Source organism: Mobula hypostoma, chromosome 12 (assembly GCF_963921235.1).
Source record: "Mobula hypostoma chromosome 12, sMobHyp1.1, whole genome shotgun sequence".
In the NCBI taxonomy this organism is placed as follows: Eukaryota; Metazoa; Chordata; class Chondrichthyes; order Myliobatiformes; family Myliobatidae; genus Mobula; species Mobula hypostoma.
In genome coordinates this window covers 78546522-78567974 of record NC_086108.1, presented here as the reverse complement: position 1 = coordinate 78567974, position 21453 = coordinate 78546522, and the positions used below count along the sequence as shown (strand labels likewise).

Here is a 21453-nt window from a genome sequence, read left to right as displayed (position 1 = left end):
TACAAAGAAAAGATATTCAGTGGTTTTACTGACCAACTTAATTGTATTTTGTAAACATACGCAAATTTAGAGCATGCAGAGCTAGAACATATTTAAGGTCTTTAGTATAATTCAATAAACCATGTTTCAGATCATCAGATTTAAGGCAGATCAAAGGTCCATTCCAGCCTTAGCAACAGATTTATCTGAGGCATAATTGTCAGCATCTAATTACTCTTAATTATCTTTCCTGACTGTTAATGGAAATGAGTCCTTGAAGAGGTAAAAATTGATTAGCTTTATCTCCTTCTAGAGAGTATACAGTGCATGAAGACGAAAGTATTCTCATGGTCTAGGATCACATTGCCAAGGCATAGCTGTTATTTCCCATTTGGATCAAAAAGCTATTAAATTCAACCAAGATTGCTTCTTCTGATTATCAAGCAGTGATTGCCTCAACTTTTCTGTCCTGCCTCACAGTTCCATTGACCCCGGTCTGATCCTGACGTCAATACTTCCTGGGAAGAGTTTATATATTCTCCCTTTGCATGGCTTTTATCCGTGTGTTCTAGTTCCACCCCCTTCCCCCCAACAAGGCAAAGATGTTTGAGTCAGTAGACTAAATGCCCTCTCTATATTAGTTCTAGTGTTGTTGAAGTTGATGGTCACATAAGAGCGAATTGTTTACAGGGAAGAAAGTGGAGGGTGTATGGGATGGTTGAAGTTACCCTGAGAAATATAAGAAACAGGTTTACTGTTATAAAGTATAACATGAAATTTGTATTTTTGTGATAGCAGTACAGTGCAAAGATATAAAATTATTATAAATCACAAAAATAAAATGAATAGCTTGATCGTGTTCAGGGACCATTCAGAAATTTGATGATGGAGACGATGATGGTTCAGGGCCCATTCAGAAATTTGAAGCTAAATCATTGAGTGTAGGTTTTCAGGCTGCTGTACCTCCTCCCTATCAATAGTAATGGGAAGCTGGCATGCCCCAGATGGTCAGGGTTCTCAATGATGGATGTCACCTTCTGAGACATTGCTTCTTGAAGGTGTCCACAGTGGTTGGAAGGTTGAGCTTGTGATGGAGCTGGCTAAGTCTACAAATCTTGACAGCCTCTTATGGGGTTGTGATGCAACCTGTCAAAACGTTTTCCACTGTATGTCTATAAAAATTTGTGAGGGTCTTTGGTGGCATACCAAATCTCCTCAAATTCCGAAGGAAGTAGAATTGCTTGGGTGCCTTCTTCGCAATTGCATCAATGTGTTGGGTGCAGGCCAAATCCTCAGAGATGTTGATACCAAGAAACATACAGCTGCTCATCCTTTCCACAGCTGACCTCTCAGTGAGGCTGGTACACGTTCCCTCGACTTCCCCCTCCTGATGCCTATAATCTATTGTTTGGCCTTGCTTGAAGTTAAGTGTGAGGTTGTTGTTGCAGCACTTCAACCAGTCGATCTTTTTTGCTCCCGTACGCCACCTCACCACCGTTTGAGACTCAGCCAGGAATAGTGGTGTCATGTGCGAATTTATAAGTGGAGTTTGAGTTGTGTGTAGTGACACAATCCTGTTTGTAGAAAGAGGTATAGCAGTGGGAGAGGTACTCATCCTTGAGGTGTGCCTATGTTGGTAGTCTGTGAGGAGGAGATATCATTGATCCATACTGACCAAGATCTCCTGATGAGGAAATGGAGGATCCAGTTGCAGCGGGAGGTGCAAAGGCTCAGGTTTAGAAGCTTGGTGATTAACACTGAGGAGATGATGGTGTTGAATGCCGAGCTGTTATCGATAAACAGCAGCCTGACATTTGTCTAAGTGCTGCAAAGCGAAGTGGAGAGTGAGTGAGATTGCATCTGCCGCAGACCAGTTGCAATGGTAGCCGATTTTCTACTGGTCTAGATCATTGTTCAAGCAGGAGTTAATTCCAGCCATAAAAAAATGTAATTGTGTTCTATTATGCTGTATTTTGCACCCCAAAACTTGCCAACCTGTTTTGTTACATTCTCGTATGAGTGCGAATTTTGGAGAAATGAGGGAAGGTTTAGGAATGGAGAAGTTTGTACTATGACTTAATGGCTGAGATTATATTTTGCTAATTTTTATACCAGACCATAGTACAATACATTTCTCGAGTGTGATTCAGTTATGAGTTGAACATTTTCATTAAAAATCACACAATCTTCTGAAGTGCACTTGCTTTTAATGTGCAGCTGCCTACAGTTAAGTTCATTGTTCAAAATGATTGTGAAAGGGAGTCATGTCTGCCAATGGTGACCTCAGTGGCAGCTACTGTATACAATACACTGGAATTACACACATGTGCTTGTTTTTTCACTCTGTTGTTTTATGAATACCCCCAGTCCTAGAAAAAGACAGCAGATGCTGGAATCTGGAGCAGAAAACAAACAGCTGGAAGAATTCAGAAGTTCTGATGCAGGGACTTGACCTGAACATTGACGATCCTTTGTGCCCTACGAAAATGGCCTGTGATCCCTGAGTTTTTGCAGCCGTTGTTTTTTTATTTGCAACATTTTTGAGTCATGAGTTGAAAAGTTGTGAATATATCTACTGTTCCAGAACTAGCATTTTAATTGCTTTGTGAGTGTGATAATTTAGTGCAAGAAGGGTGGGTCATTTGGGAACATTTTGTCACTTAGGTGCTGCTGAGGGATCATCGTAGTATTAGCAGAGGTCATTGCTTTTCCTGGTTGTCTGACTCCATTTTTACTCTTGAATGATTCAAAATAAACCAAATGTCATTATGATAAGACTGGGAAATAAATAAGTACCTTTCAAAGAGTGTCAGTGAGTTGCAGTGTTCACAACCCAATATAAAAGCTAGGGGGAGGGGCCATAGAGGGTTAAGTGGGTAGTAAAGTTTGCAAATAATATAAAGTGTTTACTGTTATGAAATTAAGTTTTTGGTGGATTTATTTTTTGCTGATAAAAATGTAGAATATTTTGGTGTTGAAAAATGCAATTAATTTATTTTGAGACCCATTGCTCTGAACAAGAACTATCCTAGATTCTAATGTCAACACACATGAAATTACAGATGAACTCAGTCCAGCAGCATCAGCGGAGGAAAATGAACAGTTGACATTTCGGGTCAAGACCCTTCATCATGAACTGACATTGACTTTGTTTTCTTCTGTACATCGTGTCTGGCCCATTGAGTTCCTCCAGCTTCTAATGTAGCAAGATTATGATGCACAACTATAATTCATGAAGTGAAAAGATTCCACTGTGTCTTATCAATGTACGTAAACTTTTGTTTCCGATGCCTACCCTTGCTATGTTAGTGTGAAAAATCTGTGGCCTTCAAAATAAAAAGCTTCACATGATTATTAAGGATGAGGTCTCTGGGTACTTGGAGGTACATGATAAAATAGGCCATAGTCAGCATGGTTTCCTCAAGGGAAAATCTTGCCTGACAAACCTGTTGGAATTCTTTGAAGAAATAACAAGCAGGAAAGATATAGAAGAATCGGTTCATGCTGCGTACTTGGATTTTCAGAAAGCCTTTGACAAGGTGCCACACATGAGGCTGCTTAATAAGCTACAAGCCCATGGTATTACATGAAAGATCCCAGCATGGATAAAGCAGTGGCTGATTGTCAAGAGGCAAGCAGTAGGAATGAAGAGTTCCTTTTCTGGTTGGCTGCCGGTGACTAGTGGTGCTCCAAAGGGGTCTGTGTTGGGTCCAATTCTTTTTACGATATTTCTTAGAAAAATAGAAGGCTATGGGTAAACCTAGGTAGATCTAAGGTAAGGACATGTTCGGCACAGCTTTGTGGGCCAAAGAGCCTGTATTGTGCTGTAGGTTTTCTATGTTTCTATGTTATATGTCAATGATTTGGAATGTAGAATTAATGGCTTTGTTGCAAATTTGCAGATGATATGAAGCTAAGTGGAGGGGAAGGTAGTTTTGAGGAATTAGAGAGGCCACAGATGACTTAGACAGATTAGGAGAATGGGCAAAGAAATGGCAGATGGGATACAGTGTCGGGAAGTGTATGGTCATGCACTTTAGTAGAAGAAATAAAAAGGTTGATTATTTTCTAAATGGAGAGAAAATACAAAAAACTAAGGTGCAGGATTCCCTAGAGGTTAATTTGCAGATTGAGTCTGTGGTGAGGAAAACAAATGCAATGTAAGCATTCATTTCAGAGGACTAGAATATAAAAGCAAAGATGTAATGTTGAGACTTTATAAAACACTACTGAGGCTGCACTTGGAGTATTGTGAGTAGTTTTGAGCCCCTTATCTAAGAAAGGATGTGCAGAAACTGAAGAGGGTTCAAAGGAGGTTTACACAAATGATTCCAGGATTGAATGGCTTGTCATATGAAGAGTATCCGGTGGCTGTGGGCCTGTATTCACAAGAATTCAGAAGAATAAGGGGTGACCTCATTCGAGTGATGAAAGGCCTTGATGGAGTGGATGTAGAGAGGATGTTTCCAATGGTGGGGAGTCTAAGACCAGAGGGGACAACTTCAGAATACAGGGGTGCCCTTTTAGAATGGAGATGAGGATGAATGTCTTTAGCCAGAGTAGTGATTCTGTAGAATTCTTTGCCACAGGCAGCTGTGGAGGCCAAGTCTTTATGTATATTTAAGGCAGAGGTTGATAGATTCTTGACTGGTCAGGGAATGAAGGGATACAGAGAGAAGGCAGGAGATTGGGACTGAGAGGAAAATTGGATCAGCCATGATGAAATGGCAGAGCAGACTCAATGGGCCAAATGGCCTAATTCTGCTCCTATAGCTTATGATCATGATTACCTATTTAAAGAGGGACAGCATTGGTATCTACCATTTAAATGTAGCCACCACACTTGACACCTCTACATCAGTTTGTTCCTCTTTTAAGAGAAAAATGTCACTTTTAACAGCTCTTGATAGGAAATTGTAGGGAATGTATTTGGTAGATGGAATTTAATACTTAAGCCAAAAGGGACAAGCATAAGATTTGATTACAGCAAGTGTCATTGATAAATAGTTTCCCTTTTCCACGGGGTTATCCCAATCCTTGTTTAATCCAGTAAGTAGTATAGACTAGTCCAGTAAAAAGCAATAGACTCTTGGGACTTAATCAAGTGAAATTCAAAAGGAATCTATATTAAGGACAAGAGGGCACAGCCTCAGAATAGAAGGATGTGCCTTTAGAACAGAGAGGGTGGTAAATCTACGGAATTTATTGCCACAAGGGGCTGTGAAGGGTATATTTAAAGTAGAGGTTGATAGGTTCTTGATTATTATGGGTGTCAAAGGTGGATAATGGGGCTGAGAGGGATAATAGATCACCTTTGACTCGATGGGCCATATGGCCTAATTCTGCTCCTGTGTCTATGATCTTAAGTGATCTGTTGCTTCGTCTTATCAAATCAACAAACAAATGTACATGTACAAAATATATAAAATTCAATAATAATAACGGTACTTACATTTATATCACTGTCGATATGTTACAAAGATCCTTACAGCCAATATCTTTGTCTTGTATAAAACACAGCTGTCAATTTACAGAGCAGGTTCTATAAGCAGCAGTGAGATAATGAGTGGTTTGTAATTAATTTTGTTTTCGAGATGTTAAGTGAGAGATAAATAATGACTAGGAGATGCTTTGTGCTGTAAGTGTTTCAGATTCTTTATGCATTTCCCTGAAAGAGCAGATGGGTTTGTGTTTCAGCATCTCATCAAAACGTTACCATATCTAATATGTAGACCCACACAGCATTACAGCTTAAATTTTGTGCTGAGGTTTCCGGAATGGAACTTGAAACTGCAACTTTCTTGTTAGAAGCAAGAGTGCTTACACTGAATCAAGAGAGTTCTCCAAAAGTCAAAGGTCTTTAGATTCATGGCTCTGGACAAATCTGGGAAAAATTATTCCATGGTCATTTTTACCACTAACAAGGGTAATTGCTGGAAAATATGGTGTCGAAGTATGTTTTCCATTTATGAATTTAATATGAGAGAAAATCTGTTTGGGAAATGCCTTTGTTTTCTTTTTTTCCCTCAATATTTTTATTGATATTATATAAATTGCATGAATACAAATACAAAATTCGTAAGGATACAAGTAAATAATACCAACTACGTTACATTTAAATCACAGTAATATGATCACAGTATCCCATATTCCAAATCAATCATGTAGAAAGAAAGATTGAATTATGAAATGAAATAAAATAAAATAATTGTATTTTATTTAAACAAAATCTATCCCCACTACCAAAATGAGCTGGTTGGTAAAAAAAAAAGAAAAATACCTTACTGTATGATATTATTGCTAATAATGGCTCAGATCCAATAACAGTTCAAAGATTATGAAAATAATTCAGAAAGGGTCCCCATAACACTAGAATGTTTAGAATCAGAAATCGAACAACAAATCTTCTCTAGATCAAGGCATAACATAATGTCAGATAGCCTTTGAACATGAGTGGGCTGGGCGGCCTCCTTCCACTTGAGCAAGATCGTCCTCCTGGCCATAAGAGACATAAAGGCCAATACCCGCAAATTAGATGGCTTCAGTTTTGTAGCACTATCCTCAACAATACCAAACATGGTAGTCAAAGGGTTGGGCTTAAAGCTGACATTGAAAAGTACAGAAAAAATTTGAAATACATCTTTCTAAAATTTTTCAAGACTTGGACATGTCCAAAACATATGAATCAGTGTGGCCACTCCATTAGTACATCTATCACAGTAAAGGGAAATATCTGCGTAGAAATGAGAGAGCTTGTCAGACATATGAACAGACATCCCACCTCTCCCGGAACTTCCGGGAGTCTCCTGCATATTAATAGTGGCTCCCTGTTGCCTGCAAATTATATACAATATCATGGAAATCAATTTTTTTGAGAGCGAGCGAGAGAAAAGCAAGAGAGAGCGCGAGAGCGACTGAGAGAGAGAAAGAGAAAGCAAGTGAGAGCAAAGGCAAGCGAGAGAGAGCGAGCGAGCGTGCGAGCGACCACGAGAGAGAGAGAGCATGCGCAAGCGAGAGCGCGCCATTGCAGAGTGTTCCAAAAAAATATAAAACGTACGTTACCCCAGACTACACTAAAGTGTACCCCTGCCTAATAGGGGTCAAAATAATGACAGTGTTGCTCGCTGCACTGTTTGCAACAGTGACTTTTCTATTGCCCATGGTGGGTTAAGACTGTAAAAGACATGTTGAGGTGAGTTTAACAGGTGTCATTCGTTCATTAGCATAGCTAACGTTATTTAAACTAGCTGGCTGGCTGCTAAGGAGCTACTCTATTGCAGACATCCCACCTCTCCCGGAAGTTCCGGAAGTCTCCCACAAATTGATGGTGCTACCTCCCTGAAATGAATTTTTACAGGATGGGATGTCTGTATGAACTCTATGTACCACTTTGAATTGTAATAAAGAATGACGAACACATAATGTTGAAGAATTAATCAATTTTAAAATAATCTTCCAGCTCTCTTCAGATAGGAAAATCTGTAAATCCTTTTCCCAATCTCCTTTAATTTTATCTAAAGAGGCCTTTTTCAGTCCCAACAGTAGACCATAAATGTAAGATATTGAACCGTTATCAAAAGGTTTCAGATTAAAAATTGTATCTATTATATTCTTATCTGGACTTGTAGGAAATGTATGTAATTGAGATCTTAAAAAATCTCTAATCTGTGAGTATCAAAAAAAGTGAGTATTGGAAAGGTTAAATTTTGTTGAAAATTGCACAAAAGAGAGATTCCCTCCATCAAACAAATCCTGAAATCGTTTAATACCCAATCTATCCCATTCTTTAAAAGATAAGTCAATTAAAGATGGTTTAAAAAAACAATTAGAAAATATGGGACTTGAGAGGGAGAATCTCAATAAACCAAAATGTTTTCTAAACTGTAACCAAATCCTCAATGTATGTTTAACCACCACGTTGTCAGTTAGTTTAATTAAAGGTAAAGGAAGCGAGGATCCAAGTAAAGAATTAATGGAAAATTTCATACCAGAATTGACTTCCAAAGAAACCCATATAGGACAATTCTCATGGTTAATGTAATAATATATCCAGAATGTAATATTTTGTATATTAACTGCCCAACAATATAACCTAATATTGGGTAAGGGAAATCCTCCGTTCTGTTTGGTTTTTTTGAAGGTGAGCTTTATTTATACAAGGTTTTTTATTCTTCCATATATAGGAAGAAAGAATTGAATCCAGAGAGTCAATAAAAGATTTAGGAATAAAAACAGGCACAGCTTGAAAAAGGTATATAAATTTAGGTAAGATATTCATTTTAATAGAATTGATTCGGCCAATCAGTGATAAAGAGAGAGGCGACCAATTAGAAACTTCTTTTTAACATAATTCAATAAACTTAAACATTTTTCCTTAAATAAATCTTTATAATTCTTAGTAATTGTTACTCCTAAATACGTAAATTGTTTTCTTAAAATTTTAAAAGGAAGGTTAATATCAGTTGATATTAAATTGTTTAAAGGAAACAGTTCACTCTTCTGTAAATTTAATTTATATCCTGAGAACTGACTAAAATTAGTCAGTAAACAGAACACAAATGGTAAGGAGATTGTAACATTAGATATAAAAAGCAATAAGTCATCAGCATAGAGCGACACTTTATGAATAGTACCTCTCCTTAAAATACTAGTAATCTCTTTAGACTCTTGAAAAGCAATTGCTAAAGGTTCTAATACCAAATGAAAAAGCAGGGGGCTCAAAGGGCAACCTTGTCTAGTTCCACATTGGAGTTTAAAGGGTTTAGAATTCTGAAAATTATTAAGAACCCGAGCAGAGAGATAGATAAAGTAATTTAATCCAATGAATAAAATTAGGTCCAAAATTAAATTTTTCTCAGGATTTAAATAGGTAGTTCCATTCGACTCTGTCAAAAGCCTTCTCCACATCCAAAGATATCACACGTTCCAATATTTCCTTAGATGGAGAGTACATAACATTTAACAAATGCCGTATATTAAATGTCTTTGTTTAATGAAGGTATCTGTTACATCTTCAGGCATATTGCTTGACTATTCAAAGTTCAAAGTAAATTTTAAATTGATAATAAAATTGCTAACCCTCTCCATCTCTGATCCTCCAATGAAAACTGGCTCATGGATCTCTGGTTTCCCTCTCCTGAAGTCAATCATCAGTTCCTTGGTCTTACTGACATTGAATGAGAGGTGGTTGTTATGATTCCACTCAGCCAGATTTTCAGTTTCCCTCCTATATGATGATTTATCACCATCTTTGATTTGGCTCACGACAGTGGTGTCATCAGCAGCATGGCATTAAAGTTGTGCTTAGCCGCACAGTCATAAGTGTAAAGTGAGTAGAGCAGGGGACTAAGCACACAGCCTTGTGGCGCACTAGTGCTGGCGGAGATCATGAAGGAGGTGTTGCCAATCTGAACTGACTGTGGTCCACAAGTGAGGGAGTCCAGGATTCATTTGCACAAAGAGGCAATGAGGCCAAGGTCTTGTAGCTTTTTGATTAGTTGTGAAGGGTTGATGGTTTTGAATGCTGAGCTGTAGTCAATAAAGAGCATCCTGATGTATGCATCTTTGCTGTCCAGATGGTAAAGACAAATGTAGGTCCCCTGCAGACAGAAACAGGTGAATTGATTATGGGGAGCAAGGACATGGCAGACCAATTGAATAATTACTTTGGTTCTGTCTTCACTAAGGAGGACATAAATAATCTTCCAGAAATAGTAAGGGACAGAGGGTCCAGTGAGATGGAGGAACTGAGTGAAATACATGTTAGTAGGGAAGTGGTGTTAGGATATTTGAAGGGATTGAAGGCAGATAAATCCCCAGGGCCAGATGGTCTGCATCCTAGAGTGCTTAAGGAAGTAGCCCAAGAAATAGTGGATGCATTAGTGATAATTTTTCAAAACTCGTTAGATTCTGGACTAGTTCCTGAGGATTGGAGGGTGGCTAATGTAACCCCACTTTTTAAAAAAGGAGGGAGAGAGAAACTGGGGAATTATAGACCGGTTAGCCTAACGTCGGTGGTGGGGAAACTGCTGGAGTCAGTTATCAAGGATGTGATAACAGCACATTTGGAAAGCGGTGAAATGATCGGACAAAGTCAGCATGGATTTGTGAAAGGAAAATCATGTCTGACGAACCTCATAGAATTTTTTGAGGATGTAACTAGTAGAGTGGATAGGGGAGAACCAGTGGATGTGGTATATTTGGATTTTCAAAAGGCTTTTGACAAGGTCCCACACAGGAGATTAGTGTGCAAACTTAAAGCACACGGTATTGGGGGTAAGGTATTGGTGTGGGTAGAGAATTGGTTAGCAGACAGGAAGCAAAGAGTGGGAATAACCGGGACCTTTTCAGAATGGCAGGCGGTGACTAGTGGGGTACCGCAAGGCTCAGTGCTGGGACCCCAGTTGTTTACAATATATATTAATGACTTGGATGAGGGAATTAAATGCAGCATCTCCAAGTTTGCGGATGACACGAAGCTGGGTGGCAGTGTTAGCAGTGAGGAGGATGCAGGGTGACTTGGATAGGTTGGGTGAGTGGGCAAACTCATGGCAGATGCAATTTAATGTGGATAAATGTGAAGTTATCCACTTTGGTGGCAAAAATAGGAAAACAGATTATTATCTGAATGGTGGCCGATTAGGAAAAGGAGAGGTGCAACGAGACCTGGGTGTCATTATACACCAGTCATTGAAAGTGGGCATGCAGGTACAGCAGGCGGTGAAAAAAGCGAATGGTATGCTGGCATTTATAGCGAGAGGATTCGAGTACAGGAGCAGGGAGGTACTACTGCAGTTGTACAAGGCCCTGGTGAGACCACACCTGGAGTATTGTGTGCAGTTTTGGTCCCCTAATCTGAGGAAAGACATCTTTGCCATAGAGGGAGTACAAAGAAGGTTCACCAGATTGATTCCTGGGATGGCAGGACTTTCATATGAAGAAAGACTGGATGAACTGGGCTTGTACTCGTTGGAATTTAGAAGATTGAGGGGGGAATCTCATTGAAACGTATAAGATCCTAAAGGGATTGGACAGGCTAGATGCAGGAAGATTGTTCCCGATGTTGGGGAATTTCAGAACGAGGGGTCACAGTTTGAGGATTGAGGGGAAGCCTTTTAGGACCGAGATTAGGAAAAACTTCTTCACACAGAGAGTGGTGAATCTGTGGAATTCTCTGCCACAGGAAACTGTTGAGGCCAGTTCATTGGCTATGTTTAAGAGGGAGTTGGATATGGCCCTTGTGGCTACAGGGGTCAGGGGGTATGGAGGGAAGGCTGGGGCGGGGTTCTGAGTTGGATGATCAGCCATGATCATAATAAATGGCGGTGCAGGCTCGAAGGGCCGAATGGCCTACTCCTGCACCTATTTTCTATGTTTCTATGTTCCAGGGTTGAGTGAAGAGCCAGTGAGATGGTTTCTGCTGTGATCTGTTGCTCCAGTAGGCAAGTTGCAGATCCAACTCGCCTCTCGGGGGAACTGATATGTTTCATCACCAACCTCTCAAAACACTGTGAATGTCCATACAACTGGATGATAGTCATTGAGGCAGGGGCTGTGCTCTTCTTGAGCACTGGTACGATTGAAGCCTGCTTGAAGCTGGTGAGTACCACACACTGTCGAAGCGAGAGGGTAAAGATCTCTGAGGACTTCAGCCACTTCTTCAGCACAGGCCTTCAGTACTTGGCCAGGAACCCTGTCTGGTCCGGAAGCTTTCTGTGGGTTCTCCCTCCTGAAGGCAGCCCACACATTGTCTTCGAGGACTGAAGTCATAGAATCATCAGGAGATGTGGGTGCTCACAGTGATTCCTCCATGTCCTGACGTTCAAAGTGAGCATAGAAGGCATTGAGCTCATCTGGAATCGAAGCCCTGCTATCTCCCATATCGCATGATGTAACTTTATAAGCGGTGATAGCATTCAAGCCCTACTCAATCACCAAAGCAGTGTTGGATTCCTCTCAAACTGTGTCTTGAGCTTTTTACTGTTTCTACTACATTTAATGACATATTTAATCCATTGATGCAGATTCCTTGGTGTCCACATTTCTGAGGATCTCACCTGGTCCCTGAACTTCTCCATCCTGATCAAAAAGGCACAACAGCACCTTTATATCCTGTGGAGCATCAAGAAAGTGTCCCAGGATACTGATGGACTTTTACCACTGTACCATTGAGAGCATACTCACCAACAGCATCTCAGTGTGGTATGGCCATTGTCCCGTATCGGACCGCAAAGCACTCCAGCGTGTGGTGAAAACTGCCCAGCGGCTTATCGGCACCCAATTGCCCACCAAGGAGAACATCTACCATAAACGCCTGGGCAGGGTGAAAAGCATTATCAAAGATGCATCTCACCCTAACCATCTACTTTTTACTCTCCTCCCATCCAGTAGTCGGCGCTACAGGAGCCTCTGCTCCCACACCAGCAGGCACAGGAAGAGCTTCTTCACTGAGGCTGTGACCCTGCTGAACCTCACATCACAGCGCTAAGCAATATTGCACCCATATTGTACTGTCTCAGTACTTTTATATTTGTGTGCTGCAGCACTTTTTATTCGCAGTTATTTTGTGAATAACACTATTCTTTGCATTTCTGGTTAGATGCTAAATGCATTTCATTGGCTTTGTATCTGTACTCAGCACAATGATAATAAAGTTGAATCTAATCTAATCTCATTTAATGTTAAAGAACAATGATTTCCTTGTGCTCTGTGAATAGTGTCAGCTGAATGGGGATATTAGAACTTTAAAGAGTGCGTTCAATTGTTGTATGCAAGTATGCCAATATATTGAACTAAGTAGGAAAAATTCTAGTGTATTTACGGAGATTGAATTACATCTTATGAGCAGCAAGACAATTATTGATCAACTTTTCAGAAGGATGCTGCCATCTGCATTCATTGTTCTGTGTTTCAGTAAGATGATAGAATGGTTAATGGTTGCTTTTCCACAGGAAGAAGTTTTCTTGCTAATTTCTTCACTGTCACTGATGTTCTTCAGATCAAGATAATTATTTCCAAATTTTAGAGTGATTATCTCAATTGGTATTTATTCCCATTCTGATAGTTTTATAACATTTCTATATAACAGAATTAAGAGCTTCAGGAAGTAACCTGCTTTAATGCTATTCTCAGGAATATTTTTTGGGACATTGCATGTTATGTTGGATATTTCTCAAACTGAGTTTGAAACCTTATTTTATAAGTTTAAAACAGCATCAGTATCTCTGATTGACTTTTGTGTATTTTCCTGTCTCAGCGTCATGGGTGACTATATTGTTAATCCATCAATGTAGATGTGATATTCAAGTTCTAATTCTTAAATCTTCTGTGAATCAAGTGCGGGGTATCATAACTTTGAAGATTGTTTGTGTTCAGCACTTTTTGTGTGAAGTACAATTTAACTATTTGGTCTATTTTTACAGTGTGAAAAAACTGACAGTATGTTTCAGCTTGCTTTAGAATGTATGAGCTGTGCCAGTGAGGAGAAGTGCTGCACTAGGTTGAGGTTTGACACAAACTATTGCTCAAGTGCAGCTGCTAATGTTTTTGCTTTTATTCTCAGGGATGGTGGTGCCAATGCTATGGATGCCTCATTCTATGTTATGCCTTCACCAAGCCAGCAAATAGAATATAATGGAGCAAAGTGTCATTGTCTGTTTTACGTAGGACATAGAACAAGTATGATAGAGTACGAGTTCGTCAACTTACAATGCTGTGCTGATCTATATCAACTTAATGATCAATCTGATCCTTCCCTCCTACCCTACCTATAACTCTCCATTTTCCTTATATCTGTCCGTCAATCTAGGAGTCTCTTTGCCCTTATCTGATGCTGCTGTCCAGACAACAGGGTAGATGGTGAAGCCTTCGGGCTGGAGCGTTGTGTCCAGACTACTAGTGAGCCGTGTCTCTGTGAAGTACACAAGAGTCTCTGATGTCCTTCAAGCATGCAGTCTTGCTCTGAGGACTTCAATTTTATTTTCCAGAGACTGTACCTTACATACCACCTTCTGCATGATGGCGTTCCTTCTCAGGTTCCTTTTAAATCTTTGTCCTCTTCTATAAAAGCAATGCTTTCCAGTTTTTGGTTCCCTTTTCCTGGTATTTACCCTATCTGTCCTTCATGATTTTATAAGCATATACAGTATAAGGTCACCTCTCAGTCTCTTACATTACAAGAAAAGTAGTTCCGAGCCTGCTCACCCTCTCCTTATAATTCAGGCAACATTCTCATAAATCTTCTTTGCCTTTTTTCCAGCTTGATGACATCTTTACTTTAATAAGGTTACCAAAAGTGTACAGAATACTTAATGTGCTGCTTCACCACAATCTTATAACTGCAACATAAGTATGTTAATGCTAATATGCAAGTATGGCAGGTAATTAGGAAAATTAACAATATTATTGCATGTTATATAGGGAATACAATACAGAGGTAAGGAGGTTGTGCTTCAGTTGTATTGGGTACTGATGAGACCAAACCTGGAGCAGTGTATACAATATTGGTTTCCTTATTTATGGAAGGATGCTAGTGCATTGGAAGCAGTTTAGTGAAAGTTTACTTAACTAATACTTAAAATTGGTTGCCTTATGAGAAATGGTTGGTTAGTTGGGCTTGTATTTGCTGGAGCTTAAAGTGTGACAGAGGACTTGACTAAAACATGAATGATCCTGAGGGTTCTTGACAAAGTGGATGTCGAGAGAAAATTTCTCATTGTAGGAAAATTTTAAACTCTCTACTGTTTGAAGGGTTTTCCCATTTAAAACAAATTAGCTGATTTTTTTCTCTCTCTCAGAGAGTACCAAATCCTTAGACCTCAAGGAGCAGTAGAAGCAGAATCTTTGATTATTTACTTTTTACACAGTGGAAGGTAGACATTTGAAAGGCAGCAGATTAAAGGTTACTACAAGTAATCAAGAATGTGAAATTGAAGATTAAATCAGCTATGATCTTGTGACATGATAGGGCAGATCATGGGCCAAAGTGACTATATTTGCTCCTGCAACATACATCAAAGTTGCTGGTGAACGCAGCAGGCCAGGCAGCATCTATAGGAAGAGGCGCAGTCGACGTTTCAGGCCGAGACCCTTCGTCAGGACTATTTGCTCCTAATTTGTATGTTCGAAGTATGTTTGTACGGTGCCTTCCAATTCCTGCTGCTATTTTTTCTGAGGTACATGTAGGAGCTAAGGAGGTGATGGCCAAAGTGGGGACCATGAGGTCCAGGAGATTTTCTCAAAGATCAAAGCAATCTACATCTGCATGCAGGAAGACCCAGGCAACATTCAGGACTGGGCCAAGAAATCAGCAAGGAATGTGAATGCCACACAGATATGACCAATGACGACCACCTCCAGCAAGACAGCTTCTAACCAACCACCCTTGACATTCATTGCTACTTACTGGTTCTGAGACATCCGCGGGTGGGATTGCCAATAACCCAAAGCTTAAATCGACCAGCCACATAAACAGTATGCCACTGTAGCAAGTCAGTGGCTGGGCTTCCTGTGATAGAAGATTCAGCCCCTGACTTCCCAGGGTCTTTGTAGGATCTACAAAGCAAAGTCAAGAGTGCGATGGGATACTCATCACTCATTTGGATGTGTGCAGCTCCAATAACTCGTAAGATTCCCAATGTCATCAAGGATGAGGCAGTTTGCCTGACTGGCATTCATTTAGCTCTAAGTGTACTTTCTCTCCACTCCAGCACTGTAATCTGTACCTTCTACAAAATTCACTGCAGATACTCCTAGAATACTCCAACAACAACTCCGAAACCTCACAAGCAACATATAGAATATCGGTTATTTTATGTGTGTGTCTTTCTTTTGCATTTGTTTTCGTTCTTGAACAAAATAACTGGAAACACTAACCATGTTAAAGGAGTAAAAACCACAGAGAAGGTGCAGAACCCCTTATCCGAGATTCCAAAATCCAAAATATTTTTTCGGCAATGACACGACGTCACAAATGCAAAATTCCACAAGGTGCTGGGAAGGTTACATTGGTGATGCACAGATCTCTACACACTACACACTATTCTGAGAAATGACCTCGCAAATGTAAGGAAGGGAAGTTAATGGAAAATACAAAAACTCTGCATTAAGCAAAAAATGAAAATCCTGATCGTGTGCTGAAAGAGTGGATTTGTCAGCATCAGAGTCACGTGCTGCTTAACGGTATGCTGATTGTTCAGCAAACAAAGATCTATCTCGACGAACTGAAATTCTAGATAATTGTGACTATTCCGCAGGGTGGTTGGAGAAATTTTTAAAAAAGCACGGCATTGCACTTTAACAATTTATGTTGATAAAGCATCTGCTGATCACGAAGCAGCAAAGAAATTCATTGATGAGTTTGCCAAGATCCTCACTGATGAAAATCTAACACATTGAACAGCTGCATCAGTACATAAGTGTGATGAACAAGTATAAGGCAAAGATTGCTTACCAGTAACACATAAATTTAGAGTTGGAAATGATGGCAATTCTGAAATCTGAAACACTTCCAGCCCAAAGCATTTCAGATAAGGGGTGCTCAACCTGTACAATCTTCTTGTCTTGATAACGTTCTGGGAAAAAACATTCTTTGTGCTGTTTAATACAAACTAAACGTATAATCTGTATTTATTTTATGGGGAAAGCTCCCAGGATGAGTTCAGCAATAAGGAATGCTGTTTGCTTTGATTTTGAAAGTGGCATGAATTTTTAGTTGATTCAGGTAACATAGTAAGATGATGTGACTGCAATCAAAAGAGTAAAGCAGATTGCCTATATCAGGAGAATTTGTAACTCCCATCAAATTATACTGAACCTGTGCAGCTGCAAGTGGATCACATCTGGATTCTTGCTGAGTGTGACATAAATGTGCTGGAGGCAGTTCCAGCAACGTATACTTTTAGTGCAAGAAGTCATCTCACATTGGGGAGGGAAAACCACAGGTGACTGTGCAGTCAGGGATGCCTAGCCACTGAATTGGAGTGCATTCCTAGTGAGATTTTGAAATCAGAGATCAAAAGCATTGGCTGAAATTTTGGAGAGCTGGAGTGTGTGCAGGAAATGAACAGAGACTACCGATAGTTCTAGATGAAGATCAGCCCAATTTCAGAAGAACACGTTCCTTGTGTACAGGTACATAAGGGATAATTCTGGTCATGTGAAGAGACCACAATCCAGGGAAGCTTTGACAAAATGATAATGCAGGTAGGAAAATAAAGAGCATTTCAGAAGGCAAGTGTTGTTTACAATAACAAAATGAGGACAAAGGTCATACAGGACAATTGAGTCCAATTATAACTATCATCTAAACCATGAAATTATAGTCCTGCTGTGTATGAAATTGTTTCATTAACATTAGTTAATGCTTTGAGTTCTTTGGTGGTTTTTGGCATACATTGTAGGAGAACTTGCAGGGATATGTTTGTAGTTTGATATTGAGTTGTCTCTGGGATTGTCAGGAAGTTTGGGACTGCTTCCATTCAAACACCTTTGTACCAAATGTTCTGGCTTAGTTCTGCACACCAGTGTATACAGTCTCTAAATCTGGACTGTAAACTCGGGTAATTCCCCGGCAGGTACAATTCAGAGTCTCTCGACAGAACATACATTTGCTCAGACCTACTGCAGGGAAAGTTAGCTCATTCAACTATAAGGAAGGTGAATTTGAGGTAATTTACAGTTTTTGGATTTGATTGCAAGTGTAAGAAAGATAATTAATTTGTCAAAATTATTATAATTGTTTAGTGGTTAAAATTGTTTAATGGATTTTTAATCTCTCAGAAACCGTTAGAAGCTGTATTCAGAAACATGCAAAGTCTGACAGCTTTGACATATTGTAAAGCTTAAGCTTCAAGTTTCAAAATAAATTTATAATCCAAGTACATATACCTTACCATAATAATACCTTGAGATTCATTTTCTTTCAGGCACTTACAGGAAAAAGGAAATACAATAGAATTTTATGAAACTATGCATAAATAGACAAGGACTAACAACCAATGTGCAAAAGAGGACAAATTGCAAATAAATAGCATAATGGTGAATGAAGTTATCCATAATGATTTAGGAGCTTGATGGTTTAGGGTAATAACTGTTCTTGAACTTCATGGTGTGATTTACAGTAAGTGTATGTATATTAAATAGTCAAATTGAATAAGCAGTGCCAAAAAATGGTAATTTAAAAAGTTGTGAGGTAGTGTAATGTCCATTTAGGAATTGGATGGCGGAGGGGAAGAAGCTGTTCCTGAATCGCTGAGTGTGTGTCTTCAGGCTTCTGTACATCCTTTCTGATGGTAGCAATGAGATCAAGGCATGATCTGGGTGATGAGGATCCTTAACGACGGAAGCCACTTTTTTGAGGCATTGCTCCTTGAAGATGTCCCGGATGCTATGGAGGCTGTGTTCATGATGAAGCTGACTGAGTTTACAACTTCCTGCAATTTACTTTAATCCTGTGCAGTAGCTCCCCCCCCCCACCCCAGACAGCGATGCAGCCAGTTAGAATGCCCTCCACAGTACAACTGTAGAAATTTTCGAGTGTTTATGGAGACATAGGGATAAATGTAGTGGACCGTAAATTTTGACCATTGCACAGTGACACTGGATTCATTAGCATTGCTGTATTCTGACCATTACACCAAGGAGTTAATGATTTTTGCATCAGTGCTGCAGAGTATTGAAGAAATTTGGTGTTACATACCTGGAGGTTATCTTAAGATCATTCTTTGGGCTGTATTTGTTACATGCGTTATTTTTGTTTGTTATTCCAATTACACTTTTGTGATGCTTTTTGCAACCTGTTCTTATTTTTCAGAATAACACTGAAAGGTATGAAAGTATCCCGACCAGACTCCAGGATTGGAAAATACCGAATGATAAAGCATGAACGTGACAAGCACAATGAACCCAACCCCCAGAGGTAATTTTGAAATAGACATTTACAGTATACCCACTCCTGTAAAGATTCATTACACCGAGCTGCTGGTCCAGTGGGGTGAGCATTTTGGTCTGTCAGTGGCTCTGAGTGACTGAGATTCAGAAAAGACAAACCTTCAGCAATCTTCAATAAGATTGTATTCATGATAGTGTGACGTGGCACAGAATGGAGGAGAAAGGAGAAACTCGCACTGTGCCAAGTATACCCTTCCTTGGCATAATACTGCAGACGTCTCTGTATTACTCAGACTGCAATTCAGCAGATGTGAACAAGTAAGTGAAATATAGGGTGGGTAGGTAACAAGTGTAACTTTTTGGACTGTGTTTTCTGTATTCTCATTATCATTCTCATCCATAGGAACTTACTGGGAAAAAATAGCTTTTTTTCCCACTGCTCAGAGCAGACTGTACACATTACCAAACTGTGAACCTGGGTTTAAACGATTGTGGGAACATCAGTGTCCTTTGATCTTAGTGCTATTTTAGCAAAGTTTGCATGAGTGCCCCTGCTCACCCAGCTGGACAAGGTGAGGCAGCCAGCTGATGGGTGAGAACAAAAATATAGGTGATCAGTTGTCATAGAGTCGTATAGAATGGAAACAGACCTTTCGGCCCACTGATAACATACTGACCATCAAGAATCCATTTAACCCTTCCTTCACTTAATCCCATTCTATTTCCTCACAGTCTGAGCAGTTCACACAGATTCTACCACATAACGTTAGAGGAAATCTATAATGGTCATTTAGTCTCCCAGCTTCTTTGTGATGCGGGACGAAATCTGTGGAAACTCTCACGGTTACACGGGACCGCCACAGTGGTGTAGCAGTTAGCGTGATGCTATTACAGCTCGGAGCATTTCAGAGTTCAATTCTGGAGTTTGTAATTTCTCCCTTTGGACCATGTGGGTTTCCTCCGGGTGCTCGGGTTTCCTCCCACAGTCCAAAGACTGTAACAAGGGATTTACTGAGCAGTGCAAGACAGAAAGGCATTGTGACTTACACTGCTCCTTTGTGCTTTGCAGGCAAGTTTTCGTGCAGTGCCAGTGATTGTATGGTTCTAATCTCTATCAACCCAAAAACCACAGAAAAGTCCATTTAGTGGGTTGATTGGTCACTGTAAGTTGTCTCGTACCATGGGCTGCTGGGGGGTGTGGCTCATTGGGTCAGCAGGGCCTGTTCCATGCTGCATGTCTAAATAAATCATACAGGCAGAATGTGCAAGTTCACCCCCCCCATCCAACATACACAGCATTAAAGATTATCATTGAGGCCCTGTCAGTAGAACTGAGTTTGAAAGATTTAAAAACTTGTAACTGTGAGAAACATTTCTGACCCTGCAGCCATTTCCTGCTGATTTTACCTGTAGGCAAAGCCACTAGGACCACTTACCATTTGGATCAGTAACGTAGCATCCCACCACTGAGAATGGAGATGACTTGCACACCTGGGCCGTGGACAAGTATGAGGAAGTCCTAATCTACACACACAAAATGTTGGAGGAACTCAGCAGTTCATGCAGCAGCAATGGAAAAGAGTAAAGAGACCTGAATCCTGAAGAAGGGTCTCGGCCGAAACTTCAACTGTTTACTTGTTTCCATAGATGCTGCCTGACCTGCTGAGTTCCTCCAGCGTTTTGTATGTGTTGCCTTGGACAAGTGTAATCCTTTCTTGTAAATGAAGGCCATACGGGTGGCTCGCCAATCATTACAAGTGAGGGTGATTTTAAACAATCAATATAAAGAGTGGAACTCAGCATCTTCAGATCAGAACTGTCTTTTTTCATATTCTTCACTTAGTTGGGGAGTTCTTGGCAAGGGATTTATTGAACTGTGCATGGCTGTAAGGGATTGTGATCTAGGCCATGCCTCTGTGCATTGACAGATAAGTTTTTGTGCAGTACCGGTGATTGTAGTAATCTCTATCAACTCAAATGTTGCAGCAGGTATTGGAATGAATTCTTCATTATCTGGGCACAGATTCAAATCAGATCATGGATGGAAAAGGTGTCTTGAAAGGCTAATTGAGAGATGAAGCTATTTTCTGAAATGAGTACACTACGATGAGATTTACACTCTAATGGGCAAATGGAGTGCTGCTCTTCCAAACACCTCAGGCTGACATTAGAGCGCTCTGCTCCATCATCTCTGTCACTTCCGAGTATATAAGAAATGAAGTCCTAATGCATCACAAAGCCATACATTTAAAAGCTGACAAATCTAAGATCAAGAAAGAAGATAAAGAGGGAGCACTATAAAGATTTAAAGGGAAGGTATGCTAAAGTTGACCAACTCAAAGTACTCAGCTTGAACTGGTGGGTCTGGCATCATATGTAGCCTAAAATGGGCAATGATGGCAAATCTCCATCTCTGACACAACTTAATGAGCCAGATTAATTTTTATAGCAACCTCATAGTTTCACTGTTGCCATTTCTAAAGTTCGTTTTTTTTTAAATTCCAGATTTATTTAACTCTATATTTGATTTCCACTGTTCCTCTGAAGGGATTTGATCTCATGGCTCAAGGTCAATAATTTGGGCCT

The 21453-nt window shown here is 39.9% G+C and overlaps 1 protein-coding gene across 2 annotated transcripts in view; it reads left to right on the top strand.

The window, feature by feature from the left end:
- The window catches only part of b4galt2 (UDP-Gal:betaGlcNAc beta 1,4- galactosyltransferase, polypeptide 2), a 397773-nt gene that overhangs the window by 359929 nt on the left and 16391 nt on the right, over nucleotides 1-21453 (top strand). For both annotated transcript variants that reach the window (XR_010019928.1, XM_063064452.1), the window contains exon 6: nucleotides 18791-18895. Coding sequence is in view for 1 of the 2 variants with exons in the window: in XM_063064452.1 (XP_062920522.1) it covers nucleotides 18791-18895 (105 nt within the window). In the remaining variant the exon portion in view is untranslated. The remainder of the gene's footprint in view (nucleotides 1-18790; nucleotides 18896-21453) is intronic.